Source organism: Rattus norvegicus, chromosome 16, assembly GCF_021556685.1.
Source record: "Rattus norvegicus strain SHRSP/BbbUtx chromosome 16, alternate assembly SHRSP_T2T, whole genome shotgun sequence".
In the NCBI taxonomy this organism is placed as follows: domain Eukaryota; kingdom Metazoa; phylum Chordata; class Mammalia; order Rodentia; family Muridae; genus Rattus; species Rattus norvegicus.
In genome coordinates this window covers 24565259-24586539 of record NC_141549.1, presented here as the reverse complement: position 1 = coordinate 24586539, position 21281 = coordinate 24565259, and the positions used below count along the sequence as shown (strand labels likewise).

Below are 21281 nucleotides of genomic sequence, written 5' to 3'. Positions count from 1 at the left end.
ATTCTTTTAGGGATTTTTGCGATTCCTCTCTGTTGGCTTCTACTTGTTCTCTAAGGTAGTTATTCACGTCTTTCTGGAAGTTCTCCAGCATCATGATCAAATATGATTTTGAAACTAGATCTTGCTTTTCTGGTGTGTTTGGATATTCCGTGTTTGCTTTGGTGGGAGAATTGGGTTCCGATGATGCCATGTAGTCTTGGTTTCTGTTGCTTGGGTTCCTGTGCTTGCCTCTCGCCATCAGATTATCTCTAGTGTTACTTTGTTCTGCTATTTCTGACAGTGGCTAGACTGTCCTATATGCCTGTTTTTCAGGAGTGCTGTAGACCTGTTTTCCTGTTTTCTTTCAGCCAGTTATGGGAACAGAGTGTTCTGCTTTGGGGCGTGTAGTTTTTCCTTTCTACAGGTCTTCAGCTGTTCCTGTGGGCCTGTGCCCTGAATTGACCCGGCAGGTCACTTGGAGCAGAAAAGTTGGTCTTACCTGTGATCCGGAGGCTCAAGGTTGCTCATGGGGTGTTGCTTATGAGCTCTCCGCGGCGGCAGCCACCAGGAAGTTCTGAGCCGCCCTTTCCGGGAGCTTCTGTGCACCAGGGTTCCAGATGGCATTTGGTTTTCCTCTGGAGTCAGTAATGTGTGCAGAGTGCAGTCTCTTCTGGTTTCCCAGGCATGTCTGCCTCTCTGAAGGTTTAGCTCTCCCTCCCATGGGATTTGGGTGCAGAGAACTGTTTATATGGTCGGTCCCTTCAGGTTCCGGCGGTGTCTCAGATGCCAAAAGAAAGCACTGTTGTTCTACTCTGTTTCCAGCTCTGTCTCTCTATTGAAATATTAAACCTCATCCTGGCAACAGTTTTACTACAAAACAGCCCCACCACCTACTCCTTTTGAAAATAATTCAGCGCTCTGCACAGCAAGCATAATGTGAGCCTATGGGGCTGTTGACATTCAAGCCACCACAGAGGTGCTGGATGAGGTCTTAATATACATCCTGTAAGTGTAGCAATAGTCATGATGTTACAGAATAGTTGACGATACTGTGCCCTCCTCCCAGATTGCGTTGTTTACTTATAAACAAATTTCTACTAATTGCTGTGGTTCAGCCTTTGCACAGACCTTTAATCTCTCAAACTGGAATGTAGACATTTCCTTAGTACCCACCCTTAATGCTAAGTAATCAATGTAACCTTAGTTTATAGAATGAAGCACCTCGTTTAAAAGTGATGCTTAATTGCATGAAAGAGAAGGTGATTATCCAGAGAAAGATTTGGTATAAAGAATATTCCCAACTCTCTCACGAAGAAATAAGAAAAGTGGCTACTTGAGGGGTAGTGCAGCAGAAAGTACAAAAAGACAGAGAGAGAGAGAGAGAGAGAGAGAGAGAGAGAGAGAGAGAGAGAGAGAGAGAGGAGGGAGGGAGGGGCGGAGGGAGGGAGGTGGCCTTTTTACTTGGAGAGTTTTAGAGAGAAATAGTGCAGAATGAACCATAGAATATGAAGGAAAGAGAATATTACAAAATCATTATTTAGAGGAAGAGTAGAGCAAAACATCAGAGGCCAAGAGTCACATTTTGTCCTTTCTATTTATATATTTCCATCTTACAAGGAAAAATGACTTTAGGTAGCAAAGAGCAGAAGAAATCTAAGTATAAACCTAAAGAGATCCACAGTAAAGACTTTGAAAAACTCTGGGCCAATTACTCAAGCAGACAGGAAGCAGACTTCACTGAATGTCACTGAATGTAGTGCTAAATTTCGACAGAATACACAAATAGTTTGGGGACTATGAATCCAGGTTCTGACATTATCAGAAGGGTGATAGAATGAATAAAATCAGTAAATTTTCAATCAAAAGTATCACTGCTAATTTTCGTTTTAGGATGAAAAATATAAAACAGATAATTTCTATGCTGTGTCTTCTGAGCATAGAAATTCTATTCCTAAGGCTACTGTTGATCGTGAAGCTTCCACCTCTACTGCTGACAGCCTGGATGCTGCCGAGCCTGACCCAACAAATTCTACAAATGCTACTGACTGTCTGGCTGCTCTTGAGCGTGAGCTGACTAATTCCAACAACACTGCTGACTGTCTGGCTGACCTTGAGCCTGATCCGACTTTTTCTACCAATGCCGCTGACTTTCAGGCTGCTGTTGCACCAGAGCCAACTATGTCCACCCACCCTGCTGACTGTCTGCCTGATGTGGAACCAGAGCCAACTATGTCCACCCACCCTGCTGACACTCTGGCTGCTCTTGAGCCTGAGCTGACTAATTTCAACAACACTGCTGACTGTCTGGCTGACCTTGAGCCTGAGCCAAACATGTCCACCCACCCTGCTGACAGTCTGCCTGATGTGGAACCAGAGCCAACTATGTCCAATCACCCTGCTGACACTCTGGCTGCTCTTGAGCCTGAACTGACTAATTCAAACAACACTGCTGACTGTCTGGCTGACCTTGAGCCTGAGCCAAACATGTCCACCCACCCTGCTGATAGTCTTCCTGATGTGGAACCAGAGCCAACTATGTCCACCCACCCTGCTGACACTCTGGCTGCTCTTGAGCCTGAGCTGACCAATTTCAACAACACTGCTGACTGTCTGGCTGACCTTGAGCCTGATCCGACTATTTCTACCAATGCTGCTGACTTTCAGGCTGCTGTTGCACCAGAGCCAACTATGTCCACCCACCCTGCTGACTGTCTGCCTGATGTGGAACCAGAGCCAACTATGTCCACCCACCCTGCTGACACTCTGGCTGCTCTTGAGCCTGAACTGACTAATTCCAACAACACTGCTGACTGTCTGGCTGACCTTGAGCCTTATCCGACTATTTCTACCAATGCCGCTGACTGTCGGGCTGCTGTTGCACCAGAGCCCGCTATGTCCACCAACCCTGCTGACAGTATGGCAGCTGTTGAGCCTGAGCCGACTATGTCCACCCACCCTGCTGACATTCTGACTGCTGACGAGCCTGAACATAATACTTCTACCAAAGCTGCTGACTGTCTGGCTGACCTTGAGCCTGAGCTAAACATGTCCACCCACCCTGCTGACAGTCTGCCTGATGTGGAACCAGAGCCAAATATGTCCAATCACCGTGCTGACACACTGGCTGCTCTTGAGCCTGAGTCGACTAAATCCTCCAATGCTGCTGACTGTCTGGCCTATGTTGAGCCAGAGCCAGCTATGTCCACCCACCGTGCCGACAGTCTGGCTGCTCTTGAGCATGAGCTGTCTCATGCCAACAAAGATGCTGACTGTCTGGCTTCTCTCAAGGCTGAGCTGATTAATTCCACCAATGCTACTGATTGTCTGGCTTCTGTTGGGACTGAGACAACCATGTCCACCAAGCCTGCTGACAGTTTGGCAGCTGTTGAACCTGAACATAATAATTCCACCAATACTGCTGACAGTCTGGACTCTGTTGAACAAGAGCCAGCTATGCCCACCCACCGTGCCGACAGTCTGGCTGCTCTTGAGCATGAGCTGACTAATTCCAACAACACTGCTGACTGTCTGGCTTCTCAGAAGGCTGAGTCAATTGACTCTACCAATGCTACTGATTGTTTGGCTTCTGTTGGGACTGAGACAATTATGTCCACCCACCCTGCTGACAATATGGCTACTGATGAGCTTGAGCCTACACATTCCACCAATGCTGCTTACTTTCTGGCCGCTCTTGAGCCCCAGTCCACTAATTCCTCCAGTGCTGCTGATATTCTGGCTTCTGTTGGGTCTGAGACAACCATGTCTGCCCACCTTGCTGATATTCCAATTGCTCATGAGCCTGACTATAATGATTCTACCAATGCTGCTGACAGTCTGGACTCCGTTGAGCCAGAGCCAGCTATGTCCACCCACCGTGCCGACAGTCTGGCTGCTCTTGAGCATGAGCTGTCTCATGCCAACAAAGCTGCTGACTGTCTGGCTTCTCTCAAGGCTGAGCCAACCATGTCCACCCAGCCTGCTGACAGTTCGGCAGCTGTTGAGCCTGAGCCTACAATTTCCACCAGAGCTGCTGATTGTCTGGCTACTGTTCTGCCAGAGCTAACTAGGTCAACCCACCCTGCTGACTGTCTGGACTCTGTTCAGCCTGAGTCATCTATGTCCACACACCCAGCTGATAATATGGCTACTGATGAGCTTGAGACTACAAATTCGACCAACGCTGCTTACTGTCTGGCTGCTCTTGAGCCTGAGTCCACTAAATCCTCCAATGCTGTTGACTGTCTGGCCTATGTTGAGCCAGAGCCAGCTATGTCCACCCACCGTGCCGACAGTCTGGCTGCTCTTGAGCATGAGCTGTCTCATGCCAACAAAGATGCTGACTGTCTGGCTTCTCTCAAGGCTGAGCTGATTAATTCCACCAATGCTACTGATTGTCTGGCTTCTGTTGGGACTGAGACAACCATGTCCACCCAGCCTGCTGACAATTTGGCAGCTGTTGAGCCTGAACATAATAATTCCACCAATACTGCTGACGGTCTGGACTCTGTTGAACAAGAGCCAGCTATGCCCACTTACCGTGCCGACAGTCTGGCTGCTCTTGAGCATGAGCTGACTAATTCCAACAACACTGCTGACTGTCTGGCTTCTCAGAAGGCTGAGTCAATTGATTCTACCAATGCTACTGATTGTTTGGCTTCTGTTGGGACTGAGACAACTATGTCCACCCACCCTGCTGACAATATGGCTACTGATGAGCTTGAGCCTACACATTCCACCAATGCTGCTTACTTTCTGGCCGCTCTTGAGCCCCAGTCGACTAATTCCTCCAATGCTGCTGATATTCTGGCTTCTGTTGGGTCTGAGACAACCATGTCTACCCACCTTGCTGATATTCCTATTGCTCATGAGCCTGACTATAATGATTCTACCAATGCTGCTGACAGTCTGGACTCCGTTGAGCCAGAGCCAGCTATGTCCACCCACCGTGCCCACAGTCTGGCTGCTCTTGAGCATGAGCTGTCTCATGCCAACAAAGATGCTGACTGTCTGGCTTCTCTCAAGGCTGAGCTGATTAATTCCACCAATGCTACTGATTGTCTGGCTTCTGTTGGGACTGAGACAACCATGTCCACCCAGCCTGCTGACAATTTGGCAGCTGTTGAGCCTGAACATAATAATTCCACCAATACTGCTGACGGTCTGGACTCTGTTGAACAAGAGCCAGCTATGCCCACTTACCGTGCCGACAGTCTGGCTGCTCTTGAGCATGAGCTGACTAATTCCAACAACACTGCTGACTGTCTGGCTTCTCAGAAGGCTGAGTCAATTGATTCTACCAATGCTACTGATTGTTTGGCTTCTGTTGGGACTGAGACAACTATGTCCACCCACCCTGCTGACAATATGGCTACTGATGAGCTTGAGCCTACACATTCCACCAATGCTGCTTACTTTCTGGCCGCTCTTGAGCCCCAGTCGACTAATTCCTCCAATGTTGCTGATATTCTGGCTTCTGTTGGGTCTGAGACAACCATGTCTACCCACCTTGCTGATATTCCTATTGCTCATGAGCCTGACTATAATGATTCTACCAATGCTGCTGACAGTCTGGACTCCGTTGAGCCAGAGCCAGCTATGTCCACCCACCATGCCGACAGTCTGGCTGCTCTTGAGCATGAACTGTCTCATGCCAACAAAGTTGCTGACTGTCTGGCTTCTCTCAAGGCTGAGCCAACCATGTCCACCCAGCCTGCTGACAGTTCGGCAGCTGTTGAGCCTGAGCCTACAATTTCCACCAGAGCTGCTGATTGTCTGGCTACTGTTCTGCTGGAGCTAATTAGGTCCATCCACCCTGCTGACTGTCTGGACTCTGTTCAGCCTGAGTCATCTATGTCCACACACCCAGCTGATAATATGGCTACTGATGAGCTTGAGCCTAAAAATTCGACCAACGCTGTTTACTGTCTGGCTGCTCTTGAGCCTGAGTCGACTAAATCCTCCAATGCTGCTGACTGTCTGGCCTATGTTGAGCCAGAGCCAGAGCCAGGCATGTCCACCCACCGTGCCGACAGTCTGGCTTCTCTTGAGCATGAGCTGACTAATTCCAACAACACTGCTGACTGTCTGGCTTCTCAGAAGGCAGAGTCAATTGATTCTACCAATGCTACTGATTGTTTGGCTTCTGTTGGGACTGAGACAACTATGTCCACCCACCCTGCTGACAATATGGCTACTGATGAGCTTGAGCCTACACATTCCACCAATGCTGCTTACTGTCTGGCTGCTCTTGAGCCTGAGTCGACTAAATCCTCCAGTGCTGCTGACTGCCTGGCCTATGTTGAGCCAGAGCCAGCTATGTCCACCCACCGTGCCGACAGTCTGGCTGCTCTTGACCATGAGCTGTCTCATGCCAACAAAGATGCTGGCTGTCTGGCTTCTCTCAAGGCTGAGCTGATTAATTCCACCAATGCTACTGATTGTCTGGCTTCTGTTGGGACTGAGACAACCAAGTCCACCCAGCCTGCTGACAGTTTGGCAGCTGTTGAGCCTGAACATAATAATTCCACCAATGCTGCTGACGGTCTGGACTCTATTGAACAAGAGCCAGCTATGCCCACCCACCGTTCTGACAGTCTGGCTGCTCTTGAGCATGAGCTGTCTCATGCCAATAAAGCTGCTGACTGTCTGGCTTCTCTCAAGGCTGAGCCAACCATGTCCACCCAGCCTGCTGACACTTTGGCATCTGTTGAGCCTGAGCCTACTTTTTCCACCAAAGCTGCTGATTGTCTGGCTACTGTTCAGCCTGAGCTAACTAAGTCAAACCACCCTGCTGACTGTCTGGATTCTGTTCAGCCTGAGTCATCTATGTCCCCACACCCTGCTGACAGTTTGGTAGCTATTGAGCCTTCACTGACTAATTCCACCAAAGCTGCTGACTTTCTGGGTGCTGTTGATCCCGAGTCAACCAAATCCACCCACCCTGCTGACAGTATGGCAGTTGATGAGCCTGAGCTGCCTAATTCCAACATTGCTGCTGACTGTCTGGACGACCTTGAGCCTGATAAGACTATTTCTACCAATGCCGCTGACTGTCAGGCTGCTGTTGGGTCTGAGACAACCATGTCCACCCAGCCTGCTGACAGTTTGGCAGCTGTTGAGCCTGAGCCGACTAATTCCACCAAAGCTGCTGACTGTCTGGACTCTGCTGAGCCAGAGCCAACTATGGCCACCCACCATGCTGACATTCTGACTGCTGTTGAGCCTGAACATACTAATTGCTCCAGTACTGCTGACTGTCTGCCTGCTGTTCAGCCTGAGTCCAGTATGTCCACCCACCCTGCTGACAGTATGGCTGCTATTGATGCTGAGCCTACAGATCCTGCCATTGTTGCTGACTGTCTGGCTGCTCTTGAACCTCGGCTGTCTGTTACATGTGCTGCTGACAGTAGTGTGTTAGTTGAGAGTCATGACTCAGGACCAGCTAGTCACATTGGATTGGATTATGTTGTTGATTTACCTCTTTACAAGGAGAGTACAAGGTACAAACCCCATGCTGACCCAGAGCCCACTCCTGGTTCCTGCACTTGTTATTCCCTTGACTCCATTCAAATGACTAACCTGACTCTTTTGATATCCCTTAGTGAAGAAGAAATATTTGATTCTGCTACTTCAGATGAGGAATCTTCTTTTACCCCTGACGTAGAAGAAGGTCTGCCTGCTACTCAGGGTGCTGAGGATATTTTTCATGCTTCCGCACGAGCTGAACCAATAAACCACAGCTTGAACCTTCTCAGGGAGAGTGGATATCTTCGGGCAACAGAGATACCACGCATACCTTTTTTGCTCTTCATATGGCTTATATCCTCACTTTTATCCATCATAACATGGATGAAAATCCAAATTCAACAAGCATGGCATGAAGAAAATGGCCAAGGAGCTCCCACTAACAAGAGAGTCGGACCAGGTAAGTTAAACTAAAATAGTAGCTTAAAATAGATTAAGATTGATTTAGTAGAAACCTAGGTCTCTTTTGTTAATAAATTTCATACTTCTATAGGGCTATTTACGCATAACCTAGAACCTGAAAAATTTATTTTTTCTCAATTTATAGAAAATAATTTTTATAATGTAACAAATCCAGTTTAGAGAAATACAACTGACCAGGTAATATTTTTTCCTACTTGGATGTTTCCTATTCTAGAATGAGGAGATTATTGTCACTTCCAGTGAAAACATGTGTTTCCTGAATGACTAAGCCGGGAAAACTTCCTGTTAAATGTTATTGTCTATTTATTGCTGTCATTCTGAACTCTGACTTCTGAAGTTAGCATAGCCTTTGACCGCAACATTCCAATAGAAGCAACTTCTGAGATTAAAAATAACAAGAGAAGCATCCACCTTCTCACTGTTTCTCTCTACATTGATCCAGATGATAATGACACTGATGTTGTTGATGCTGGGCATGACAATATCACCAGTGATGTGCCTGATGATACTGTTGATAATTCTTCTTTTTCTTCTAGTGGCTGCGGCTCCTGATCCCTAGACCCTTGATGCTCCTCCAGAATCGATTGGAATATCAAAACACAGTCTGTGTGGGAGAATTGATCATATATATAAATTTTAAAATAAAATGTTCAATCTGATTGTAGACTGAAGTAAAAATTGATTGTTTCATTGGAGTCTCAGTTGTGCCATGTGATGCTTCCTGGAAACTTTTTTCAATTATTTTCAATTTTAATATTTACTTATTTACTTTACATCCTGCTCACTGCCCCCTCCCTGTCAGCCTCTCCCATAATTGTTCCCTTGTGCCCCACTCTCCTTCTCCTCTCAGTGGGTAGGGGCCATTTGGTTATCTTCCCACCCCGGAACATGAAGTCTCTGTGAGACTAATCCCTTCCTCTCCCACTGAGTCCAGAGGACACAATCTAGCTAGAAGAACCTATTCTGCATACAGGCAACATCCTTTAGGATAACCCATGCTGTAAATGTTTGGGACTCACACAAAGATCAAGCTGCACATCTCATACCTATGTGTGTGGAGGCTTAGGACCAGCCTCTGTATGTTCTTTGGTTGGTGGTTCAGTCTCTAAGAGCCCTAAGAGTCCAGGTCAGTTGATTTTGTTAGTCTTCCTGTGGCGTTCTTATCCTCTGAGGGACTGCAATCCTTCCACTTATTTTTCCATGACAGTCTTCAATATCCATCCAATTTTAGCTGGGAGTGTTCATCTAAGTCAGCTTCTGGGTGAACCCTCTCATGGGACAGCCTATGCTAGACTCTGTCTGCAAGCATAACAGGATATCATTAATAGTGTCAGGGACTGTTGCTTGACAATGTGATGGGTTTCAAGTTGGGTAGGCTGGTGGTTGGCTTTTCCCTCAGTCTCTCCTCCAGCCCTGTTCCTTCATTGACTGTAGACAGGAAAAAAATTGGATTTAAAGTTTTGTGGTTGGGTTGATGTTCGAATTGCTCCAGTGGGCTTCCTGCGTAGCTAGAAGAGCCAGTCACCCCAGGCTCTGTATCCCCAAGGCTATGATTTACAACCTCCACTGATTCATGTGTGCCTCCCCTATCCCATTCTCTGTCTCTCTCTCTGAGGTTGTACCCTCACTCAACACCCTTACAAGTTACAGATCTCCATTCATTATCATGGTTCCCTCCTCCTTCCCACACTGAACCCTGCCTGACCCTATCCCTTTCTATCTCCTTTCTTAATCAGCTCTTTTCATCCATCCATATGCCTTCCATGACCATTCTATATTCTCAAATATCCTTTCTTGTGCCCTTCTTTTTCTACCTTCTTGGGTCTGTAGAGTCTATCATGGGCATCCTGTATTTTATGGGCTGCCTCCTGAGAGGGAAGGGTCATGCTTACCTTCCTTTTCACTGAGCCCCACTGGATTGCATTCCTATTTAGGGCTCCTAGGCATAAGAGGCCTGTATAACTAAAGAAAGCCAATCCTAGGCCTTCTATAAGAAAACAAAATCATTGAATTAAGTCATAAATACTTTTCCAATGTTTCTTTTAGAGCTCATCTATTGAGCACTTTAACATGTTTAAGTTAAAGAAATTGCATTTTGTTTTCTTTTTATATCGTTAAATTGATTAGATTTATATGTAGGAGATTTTTTGCTGTACTGCATTTTCTATGCAGTATGTGTGATAGAATTCAGTACTGGTTCCCCTGGAATTGGAGTTACAGATAGTTGTGAGTGACCAGCAATGTGCTAGCAATTAAAACTGAGAGCTCTACAATCAAAACTAGAACTCTTAACAGCCCATCCATCTCTAAAGGTATATATATATATATATATATATATATATATATATATATATATATATATATATATATCTCAACATGGTAAATTTTATCATAAAATCTTATGAAATTTCAATACACTGTCTAGTTTACGTAAAAAAAAATTCACTAAGAACATTTTACTCCAATGTGACCTGTGTTTGCAGATGGGTCAAAGACATTTTGAATTGGATCTATGACCCTGAACCCCAGTACTCACATTGTGTACATGTGTACATCTTGTTTGTGCATTGATCCACATATGAAAGATAGAGACTGATATTGTCTTTCTCTCACTTTACCCCCCACACGTGGATTACTGTGTTTGGGCCAAAGGACAATGCCACTTGACAGTTCTGTTCTGCTAGACTGTGGGTTCTAGGGACTGAATTCAGGCCATCAACCCTCATTTTCGTTCCACCCCTGGTCCCTCCATTTTGGAGACTGTTCACTCACTCAAATCCCTAGTGTGTTTGATTTTCTGTCTTGGAGCAAAATTATCTTCATACTTGCAGGAAAGTAAGTTTTGGGGACCCCATTATACCCACATCTGCAATGAGGTTTTTAGGACAAGTGTTTTGCCAATTGAGTTTTACCAAGCACCCCAGTCTCTATCCCTTATTTCCTATTTTTAGGCTGTACTAGCTTAGGAAGGAGAACCAGTAGCACAGTAGTAGACATTCCATTGTCCACATGCTTCTTGATCATCTTGTAGTTCTAAAGGCTTAATTAATTAGTCTTTAAGCTGCAGTTTCATATAAATAATAAATTATGCATTCTAATTCCAAAATATTCCTCTGTTTATTGAACATATTCTTTAAATACTCCGACTTGATGAACTGTAGTTTTTCATTCTGTCAGTCCATTTACTCCCCACATGTAACTTCCCACATGTACTGTGTAGAATCCCCATTCTACTATTTCTCAAGATTGTCCCATTCTTACACCTTTTTGTTTCTTTAGCCAGTCAAGATCCTTACAGTTCATAAATTTATATATTATGAAATGAACCCTGGTCTTTGGGACCCTCATTTCATTTTGCTTAAACCATTTTGAATCTAAAATCCAGGAGCTGGGGTGCCATTGTTTCTCACCTCATAGTGATATTTACCAATTTTGGTGTAAGTCCAGGCACACATTGACCATTTTACCATAAAGCGTGAAGTCCTGCTTTGCTACCTTTTAGTCCCTGTGTTACCATTGATACTTTATCTATTACCTAAGAAGCATGTTGTGATCCTGATGGAAGCAAATACAGAAACATTACTCCTGGGCATAAAAAATGAAATTTGGAAATGAAAAAAAAATCAAAGTACTAGTGACTGGGGGTTTCCTTGTTCATTTGTTGGTAAGAATTTACATAGATACACGTGGTCTGAAAACTGCATCAGTGGGTCATGTCTACATTGTGTCAATCATCCAGCCTAAGACCCACAGCCTGTCACTCATCCACAAGACACACAGCTTATCAAAAAATCTGTCCGCAAACCCTCCATAGTCTGTCAATTATCCATAGGGAAATCCCACAGCCTGGCAATCATCCATAAGAATTGCCTAAGTCCTGTCAATCATCCACTGGAAACCTCCTTGTCCTGTCAGTCATCTACAAGCAACTCTCAACTCTCTGTCATCCAGAAGAAATTTTCACAGCCTGTCAATCACGCATAAAAAATGGCCATAGTCTGTTAATCATCCACAGGTCATGTCCACAAGCTTACATACAAACCTTACATGGAGATCTGTAACTTGTAAGGGTGTTGAGTGAGGGTACAACCTCAGAGAGAGAGACAGAGAATGGGATAGGGGAGGCACACAAGAATCACTGGAGGTTGTGAATCATAGCCTTGGGGATACAGAACCTGGGGTGACTGGCTCTTCTAGCTACGCAGGAAGCCCACTGGAGCAATTCGAACATCGACCCAACCGCAAAACTTTACATCCAATTTTTTTCCTGTCTACAGTCAATGAAGGAACAGGGCTGGAGTGTAGAGGGCCGCAATAACATTCGCCACCACCAGATGGCGCTGGCCTCCGCCGCGCCAGCCGACTTCCTTTCAGGAAGTTAACTGTGTGTGCATGTGCAAGAGTGCCTTCGTGCCAGGTCTTTGCCCACTCCGGGGTGTGCCTAATGAGACCTTGGGTAAGCGACCAATCAGGTGTGGATGTGCCCCACTAGGGTGTATATAAGCCGCGCCCTGCCGGCGTCCCGGGCCTCTCCTTAAGATTCAAAAAATGTTTAGCTGCAGTAAGAATTCGTGTGTTCCCATGTATTCTTGCTGGAGAGCTCACGCAGGACACTGGAGGAGAGACTGAGGGAAAAGCCAACCACTAGCCTACCCAACTTGAAACCCATCACATTGTCAAGCAACAGTCCCTGACACTATTAATGATATCCTGTTATGCTTGCAGACAGAGTCTAGCATAGGCTGTCCCATGAGAGGGTTCACCCAGAAGCTGACTTAGATGAACACTCCCAGCTAAAATTGGATGGATATTGAAGACTGTCATGGAAAAATAAGTGGAAGGATTGCAGTCCCTCAGACGATAAGAACGCCACAGGAAGACTAACAAAATCAACTGACCTGGACTCTTAGGGCTCTTAGAGACTGAACCACCAACCAAAGAACATACAGAGGCTGGTCCTAAGCCTCAACACACATAGGTAGGAGATGTGCAGCTTGATCTTTGTGTGAGTCCCAAACAATTACAGCATGGGTTATCCTAAAGGATGTTGCCTGTATGCAGAATAGGTTCTTTTTTTTTTTTTTTTATTAACTTGAGTATTTCTTATATACATTTCGAGTGTTATTCCCTTTCCTGGTATCCGGGCAAGCATCCCCCTCCCCCTCCCCTTCCTTATGGGTGTTCTCCTCCCAACCTTCCCCCCATTGCCGCCCTCCTCCCACCAGTCTAGTTCACTGGGGGTTCAGTCTTAGCAGGACCCAGGGCTTCCCCTTCCACTGGTGCTCTTACTAGGATATTCATTGCTACCTCTCCCTTCCCTACAATCTTAGTGTTGTTCTTGATGGTGACAATTACTTAAGTATGAATATTAAAATGATATTAAATGATTTGAAAAACTCAGAGACAAATATTTAGAAAGCTTATGACACAGGAAATACGGAGACTGTTCCAACACAACAAAAGAACAGCAGTACCAGGATTACTACATAGTTCAGTAGTTCAGTTCGTGAGTCATGAACCAAGACAAAGAATAAGCTAGATCAGCTGTTGGTCCACTTCAGTATTTTTTATTTTGACACAGTTTGCCACTGAATTAAAGGTCATGTGTGTCATTGGCAAATGTTCTACCATGAATAAACACCCCCAGTCCCTGAGTCTGAAATTTTATAATTTCTGACTCTAAAAATGACAGCATAAGCCACATGTTTAGAATTATACATACATAATCACAGGTAATAAATAGTGTTTCCTAATGATCTGTTTGAGTTTTGAAATGTCCAATGCAGCAGAAAACTACCTTTTGCTAGGAGGTTTTCTGTAAACTTTCATCCTGTAATGAACCAGCAATGTTCTTGATACTGCAGTCCAAGACATTTTTTTGTCATATTTCAGATGGAGCTTTCAATGTGGATATATAAATAGTTCATTTCCTTCCACATATTCTGGATTGTAGAATTATAAATCTTGTCCTAGACTTTGTTAATGTTTAGCTCTACAAAATGATCTTACAAAGCTATATTCCTTTCCATATGAAATAAAATTGTTTATGCTGAAATTCCCTGTTTAGTACACATGTTTACCTATTGTTTATGTTGAGCCATTATTTCCAGACAACAGATCTGTGCTTTAAGGTGAGCCTTTCTAGAGAGAGCTCACTCTCATTTCAAAACTTTAATGCTCTTTGAAATATTTTATTTTTTCTTATTCACTTTACATCAAACTCACTGACCCTGTCTCAGTCTCCCTATTCTACAGTCCTTTCCGGTTCCCCTTCCCCTTCACCTCTGAGCAGTCATGGATCCCCTATATATCCCCACACCCAGGCACTTCAAGTCTCTGCAAGGGTAGACACTTCCTCTCTCTCCAAGGTCAGACAAGGCAGCTCAGCTAGAAGGAGGTATCCCATATATAAGGAACAGCTTTTTGAGAGGCCCCATCCCAGTTGACTGGGACCTATATGAAAATCCAGCTACTCTTCTGCTACATATGAGTGGGAAGGTGTGAGTCCAGCCCGTGTATGTTCTGTGGTTGGTGGTTCAGTCTCTGAGAACCCCAGGTGTCCAGGTTATTTCACTCTGTTTTTTGTCCTCTGGAGTTCTTATCTCCTTGCAGACCTGGAATCTTTCCTCCTAGTGTTCCCTAAGAGTCTACTGCCATACATCCCTGAGCAAGGCAAATCTTGTCATTAGAGTTTTTAAGTGGGAGGAAGGGAGGGAGGGAGGGAGGGAGGGAGGAAGGGAGGGAAAGAGGGAATGATTGTGTGTATGCTTTCTCGAGCCTTTTAGTTTGTGCTCTATTTAAAACTTAACCATGCCTCATGTTTTCTCTTGTGAAATTCGGGAGGATACCAGTCAATAATCATAATCATTTGCTGAAAAATGAATTAAAGATTATTTGCCTAGACCTGTAGTTCCATGAATTACATCCCAGACTGTGGGAGGTAGGAGACACATAGACCTTTGTGAGTTAAGTCCAACATGGTCTATGGGGTGGGGTTCAGACCAGCATGGCTACATAGTGAGATCCGGTTTCAAAAAAGAATGTTTGTAAACATCTAAACTAAGACACAGGGGACTCAAATATAAAGGGCTTCAAATGCTCGCTAAATGTTTTTCTTATGAATAGTACGATAACCATAACTTTAAAATCTATGCCACAGTGCAAGAAGACCAGCACATAAAAAAAAAAGTGAAGCATGTCAGATTTAACAAAGGTAAGATTTTTATATCATATATAAATTTACTATATTGTAGCTGGTCTTATTCACCCTAGATAAAATAGTGCAGACATTTTAGCTCCTCTCCTACTGTGACCACACAAGGCAGCCCAGCTAGCAGAAAGGAATCCAAATGTGAACAGAATGTGAACCTGCCCTCAGTTCAGTAAACCAGGAGTCCACATGAAGAGCACGTGAAGCTGCACGTCTGCTACCTGTGAATATGGGGTCTATGTGCAGCCTTGCGTGCTCTTTCATCGGTGGTTCAGTCCCTGTGAGCCCTCATGGGCCCCCGTTGGTTAATCTGTAGGTTTTCTTGTTGTGTTTCTGAACCTTCAATGGCACTGTCCTCCTTTGAATTCAATATCCTTCACCCAACTCTTTCACAAGACGCCCCAACCTCCACCTGATATTTATTTGGCTGTGGGTGTGCACATCTGTTTCTATCCAGGGCTTGATGAAGACTCTCAGAAGAATTATCCAAGGTTTCTGTCTGCAAGCATAGCAAAATATCATTAATGGAGTCAAAGATTGGCTCTCTTCCACAGGGTGGGTCTCAAGTTGGTCCAGTTATTGGTTTGGTATGTCCTTAATGTCCGTTCCATTTTAACCTGCCTATCTTGCTGGTAGGATAAATTTTGGGTTGATGTTTTTCTGAGTGCTTTGGTGTTCTCCTCCTTCTCCTGGAAGTCTCCCCTGTGTACAGAAGATGACCACTGAAAGCTGCATATCACCTGCTGCTAGTAGGCTCCGCGAGTCTCAGCTCCATAGATAGACTGCTAAGAGCCCCCATGGTTCCTGGTCTTTGTTTCACGACAGAGATGCCTCTCCACTGGTATCTTCTGTCCCAGCTCCTACACAACACCTGCTCTGCACCTTAGTTCCCCTCCCCATCTCCCACAAATTTCCCTCCCTCAATTGAATCCTGATATCTATTTCATTTTCTCTCCTGTTTGAGATTCACGCATCTTCCCTTGGGCCCTCATTACTTAGCTTCTTTAGGTCTGTGCACTGTGGCCTGGTTATTCTGTAATTTATGGCTGCTAAGGTCCTCACCTTTAAGTGAGTACATACCATGCCTGTCCTTCTCGGTTTCAGTTACCTCATCCATTATGATGTTTGCCAATCCCATCCATTCTTAATTTTTAGAAAAAAAACTGTCAAGTTCCTTTTCAAAGGGGGTTGTAAATGTGTCCTCCCACCAACAATGGAGGAGTGTTTCCTTTGCTCAATATCCTTGCCAGCATGTGCTGTCACTTGTGTTTTCTATTTTAGCCATTCTGACTGGGGTAGGATGAAATCTAAGAGTTCTTTTTATTTGCATTCAGTGATGACTGAAGACTGAACATTTACTATTTCTCTGCCTCCTGAGATTCCTCTGTTGAGAATTCTCCATCTACCACTTTACCTCACTTTCCAATTGGTTTATTGGTGTCTAACTCCTTGGGTTTTTATATATAATTTGACCATTATTTCTCTTTCAAGTGCAGGACTGGTGAAGATCTTTTCCCAATGCGTAGGCTTCTGTTTTGTCCTTTAATGGTTTCCTTTGCTTTACAGAAGGTTTTCAGTTTCATGAGTCCCCATTTATCAGTTGTTGGTCTTAGAGGCTGGGACATTGGTGTTCTGTTTAGGAAATTGTCTACTGTACTAATGTTCCAAGGATATTAATGTTTCTCCTTCAATGCTGAGGTCTTTCATCCATGTGAACTTGAGTTTTGTGCAGGGTGAAAAATACTCATCTATTTGCATTCTTCTTCATGCAGACATCCAGTTACACCTGCATCATTTGTTGAAGATACTTTCATTTTTCCCCCATTGTATGGTTTTGCCTTCTTTGTCATAATCATGTGTTGGTAGATATGTGTGTCTTTTCTTTCATTTGATTCCACCTATCAACTTTTTGTTTCTGTACTAATTCTATACAACTTTTGTTATGATTGCTTTGTGATATGTCTTGAGATCAGGGATGGTGATACCTCCAAGAATTATTTTATTATTCAAGATCTATATCTATATCGATATCTAACTCTATCTATCTATCTATCTATCTATTTATCTATCTATCTATCTATGTCTTAGCGATCTTGGGTTTTTTTTTTTTTTGAAAGAATTGCTCTTTCAAGGTCTGTAAATAACTGTCTTGCAATTTTGATGGGAAGTGCAGTGAATGTGATGATGCTTTTTATAAGATGGCCATTTTCACCTTGTTAATCCTATCCATCTGTAGCATAGGAGACCTTTCCATCTTCAGATGTCCTGTTAATTCCTTTTTCAGAGACATAATGTTTTTGACAGACAGGACTTTAAGTAGCTTGATTAGAGTTGTACTGGGCTATTTAATGTTCCCTGTGGTTACTGTGAAGGGTTTTGCTTGGCTGAATTTTTTCTTATCTCTTTTAACTATTGTATGAGGGAGGGCTGCTGGTTTTCGGAGTTAATCTTGTATCCAGACACTTTTCTGTAAGGGTTTATCACCTTGGTGTAGGTGTACTTTGGTAGATTTTGCGAGGTCTCCTTTGTATGTGGGCAGCTTTGCTTACTCTCTGGTTTTAAGTTTCTCTGCATTTAAGTTGTTATTGTCTATTGGCTGGTTTAGGTATGCAAATTTGATCACTGAGGTCTCTAAGACTTTTAACATGAAGGGGTGTTTGTTTTTATATGGCTTTATCAGCATCTAATGTGATGATCAAGTAAAATTTTTCCATAACCCCACCCCTACCAGCTGCAGCTATCCATTCATTTTCATGGCTGTCAAGCCATCTCCTCTGTATCTCCCCAGACCCGATCCTGAAACACTCAATTGTCCCAAATTTACCCACTCCCACCTAGTTCCTTCCTTCCTCTGCCTCCTCTGACTATTTTACAGTATGTTCTAAGTTAGATTCAAAATCCTCTCTTGGTTCTTTCTTGCTCATCTTCTTTTGTTCCTGAGTATAGTAGTGATATCCTGTACTTTATTGCTAATATCCACTTAGAAGTGAGTATATACCATCCATGTCTTTTGGGTCTGGGTTATGTCACTCAGGAAGATACTCTCAAGATCTATTCATTCACCAGCAAAATTCATTATCTTTGTCCTTAGTAGGTGAATGGTATCCCACATTGTCTTTTTTCATTTTAAAAATTTATTTTTTTAAGATTTATTTTATTTATATGAGTACACTGTAGCTGTCTTCAGACACACAGAAGAGGGCATCGGATCCCATTTCAGATGGTTATGAGCCACAATGTGGTTGCTGGGAATCGAACTCAGGACCTCTGGAAGAGCAGACAGTGCTCTTAACTGCTGAGCCATCTCTCCAGCCCATAGCAGCCTTATTTATAATAGCCAGAAGCTGGAAAGAACCCAGATGCCCTTCAACAGAGGAATGGATACAGAAAATGTGTTACATCTACACAATGGAATATTACTTACCTATCAAAAACAATGCCTTTATGAAATTCAAGGGGCAAATGGTTGGACCTGGAAAATATCATCCTGAGTGAGGTAACCCAATCACAGAAAAACACACATGGTATGCACTCATTGATAAGTGGCTATTAACCCAAATGCTTGAATTACCCTAGATGCCTAGAACACATGAAACTCAAGACGGATGATCAAAATGTGAATGCTTCACTCCTTCTTTAAAAGGGGAACAAGAATACCCTTGGCAGGGAATAGAGAGGCAAAGATTAAAAGAGACAGAAGGAACACCCATTCAGAGCCTGCCCCACATGTGGCCCATACATATACAGCCACCCAATTAAACAAGAGGGATGAAGCAAAGAAGTGCAGGCCGACAGGCGCTGGATGTAGATCTCTCCTGAGAGACACAGCCAGAATACAGCAAATACAGAGGCGAATGCCAGCAGCAAAGCACTGAACTGAGAATAGGACCGTCATTGAAGGAATCAGAGAAAGAACTGGAAGAGCTTGAAGGTGCTCGAGACCCCATATGAACAACAATGCCAAGCAACCAGAGCTTCCAGGGACTAAGCCACTACCTAAAGACTATACATGGACTGACCCTGGACTCTGACCTCATGGGTAGCATTGAATATCCTAGTAAGATCACCAGTGGAAGGGGAAGCCCTGGGTTCTGCTAAGACTGAACCCCCAGTAAACGTGATTGTTGGGGGGAGGGCGGCAATGGGGGGAGGATGGTGAGGGGAACACCCATAAAGAAGGGGAGGAGGAGGGGTTAGGGGGATGTTGGCCCGGATACCGGGAAAGGGAATAACATTCGAAATGTAAGTAAGAAATACTCAAGTTAATAAAAAAAAAAAAGTATGTGTACATGTGACCTATGAAGCCAGAAGTAGTCATTCTCATAGAGTTGGAGTAAGAGTTTTAGAGACGGGACTGAGAACTGAACTGTAGTCCTCTGGAAGAGCACCACGTGTGCTTAAATGCTGACCCATATCTCAGGTCTATAAATTATTATTCTTACTTAATATAATTTTTCTTTACTTATTCACTTTAAATTCAGCTCATCGATTGTCTCCTGGTCACTCCTTTTACACATTCCTTCCTCCATCTCCCACTCCTTCTCCCCTGAGTGGGTAGGAGACTTGCACTTGACGTGTCTGCAAGGCTAGGTGCTTCCTTTCCCATTGAGTCCCGACGAATCAGCCGAGTTAGAACAACATATCCCAAGGATATGCAATAGCTTTTGGGATAGCCCTCGCTCCAGTTCTTTGGACCCACATGATGACCAAGCTGCATGTCTGCTATGTAGGTCGGGGAGGCCTAGGCCCAGCCCATGTATGTACTTTGGTTGGTGGTCCCTAGCCTAAGAGCCTCAAGGGTTCTGGTTAGTTTACTCTGTTGGTTTTCCTGTGGAATTGCTATCCCATTTTGGGTACTTTCCTGTATTCTTCCACATAGATTCCCATGTTCCCTCCACTGTTTGGCTGTGGGTATCTGTATCTATGTGTCCAAGTGAGATGCTGGATGGAGCCTCTCAGATGACAGCTTGCTCATGCCTGCAAACATTAAAGAATATCACTAATAATGTCAGGGATTGGTACCTGCTCATGAGATTGGTCTCAATTTGGGCTGCTCTTGGTTGGCCATACTCTCAGTCTCTGCTCTAACCTTGGACTTGCAATATTTTTGGTAGACAAAATAAATTATGGGTGCCATATCCCCAACGTGGTCAGTCACAGCTAAGGTCATCCCAGTTTTTTCTTGGGTGCCTCAATGATTCTAGGTCTCTGTCTCATCAGAGATGCCCCCTGCTCTTCACCCTTGTCAGTTGCAGATTTCCATTCATTTTCAGAACCTTCCACCCATCACTCCTCTTCCTTCCCCACACCTGATTCTGAACCCCTCCCTACCCCTCTGTATCTCTTCTCTATTCAGTTCACTCCCTCCGACTTCCTCTTAGGACTGCTTTGTACACTCATTTAAGTGAGATTCAGGCATCCTCACTTGTGCATTCCTTCTTGTGTAGCTTTTCTGAGTCTGTGGATAGTTCTATGGTACCTGCACTTTTTGGCCAATAACCATCTATAAGTTAGTACATACCACACATGTCCTGTTGGGACTCAGGATGATGTTCTCACGTTCCATTGCTTTGACTGTATAATTCATGCTGCCCTTGTTCTTAATGGCTGCATAGTATGCCATCGTGTAGGTACACATCTTTTCCTTTATCCATTGTTCAGTAGAGGGACATCTAGGTTGTTTCCAGTTTCTGGTTGGTATGAGCAAAGCTACTAGAACATAGTTTAAGATGTGGTTCTTTGGTATCGTGTGACATCTTTCTGACTACACCCAGGAGAGTTATAGCTGGCCCTGGAGGTAGAACTATTCTCAGTTTTCTGAGAAACCACCCAATTGATATCCAGTTGTTGTTGACACCCACCAGTGATGGAGTAGACTTCCCTTTGCTCCACATCCTGCCAGCATTTACTCTCACTTGAGTTTGTCACCTTGTTTTGTGATGGGTGTCAAATCACATGTCAGTGGGTTTGAGTAAGCAGCCCTTGGTTTTGTTCTCTGTATTGTTTGCCATGTTTCTATGTTTAATTTTCATACCATCTTCTCTTGAGCCTGTTTGCTTCTTTTTTTCAATATTTCAGATTTGATGTTTAGCTGCTTTTATGAAATTGCTCCATTTTATGAAGGGACATAGTGCTATGAACTTTC

The 21281-nt window shown here is 44.1% G+C and overlaps 1 protein-coding gene across 2 annotated transcripts in view; it reads left to right on the top strand.

Moving 5' to 3' along the window:
• The window catches only part of LOC148000480 (uncharacterized), a 29841-nt gene extending 21225 nt beyond the window's left edge, over positions 1–8616 (top strand). For both annotated transcript variants that reach the window (XM_087589400.1, XM_087589401.1), the window contains 3 exons: positions 1870–7478; positions 7581–7903; positions 8463–8616. In XM_087589400.1, the coding sequence (XP_087445526.1) occupies positions 1870–7478; positions 7581–7903; positions 8463–8485 (5955 nt within the window). In that variant the 3' untranslated portion in view covers positions 8486–8616. The remainder of the gene's footprint in view (positions 1–1869; positions 7479–7580; positions 7904–8462) is intronic.
• Positions 8617–21281: the final 12665 nt, after the last annotated feature.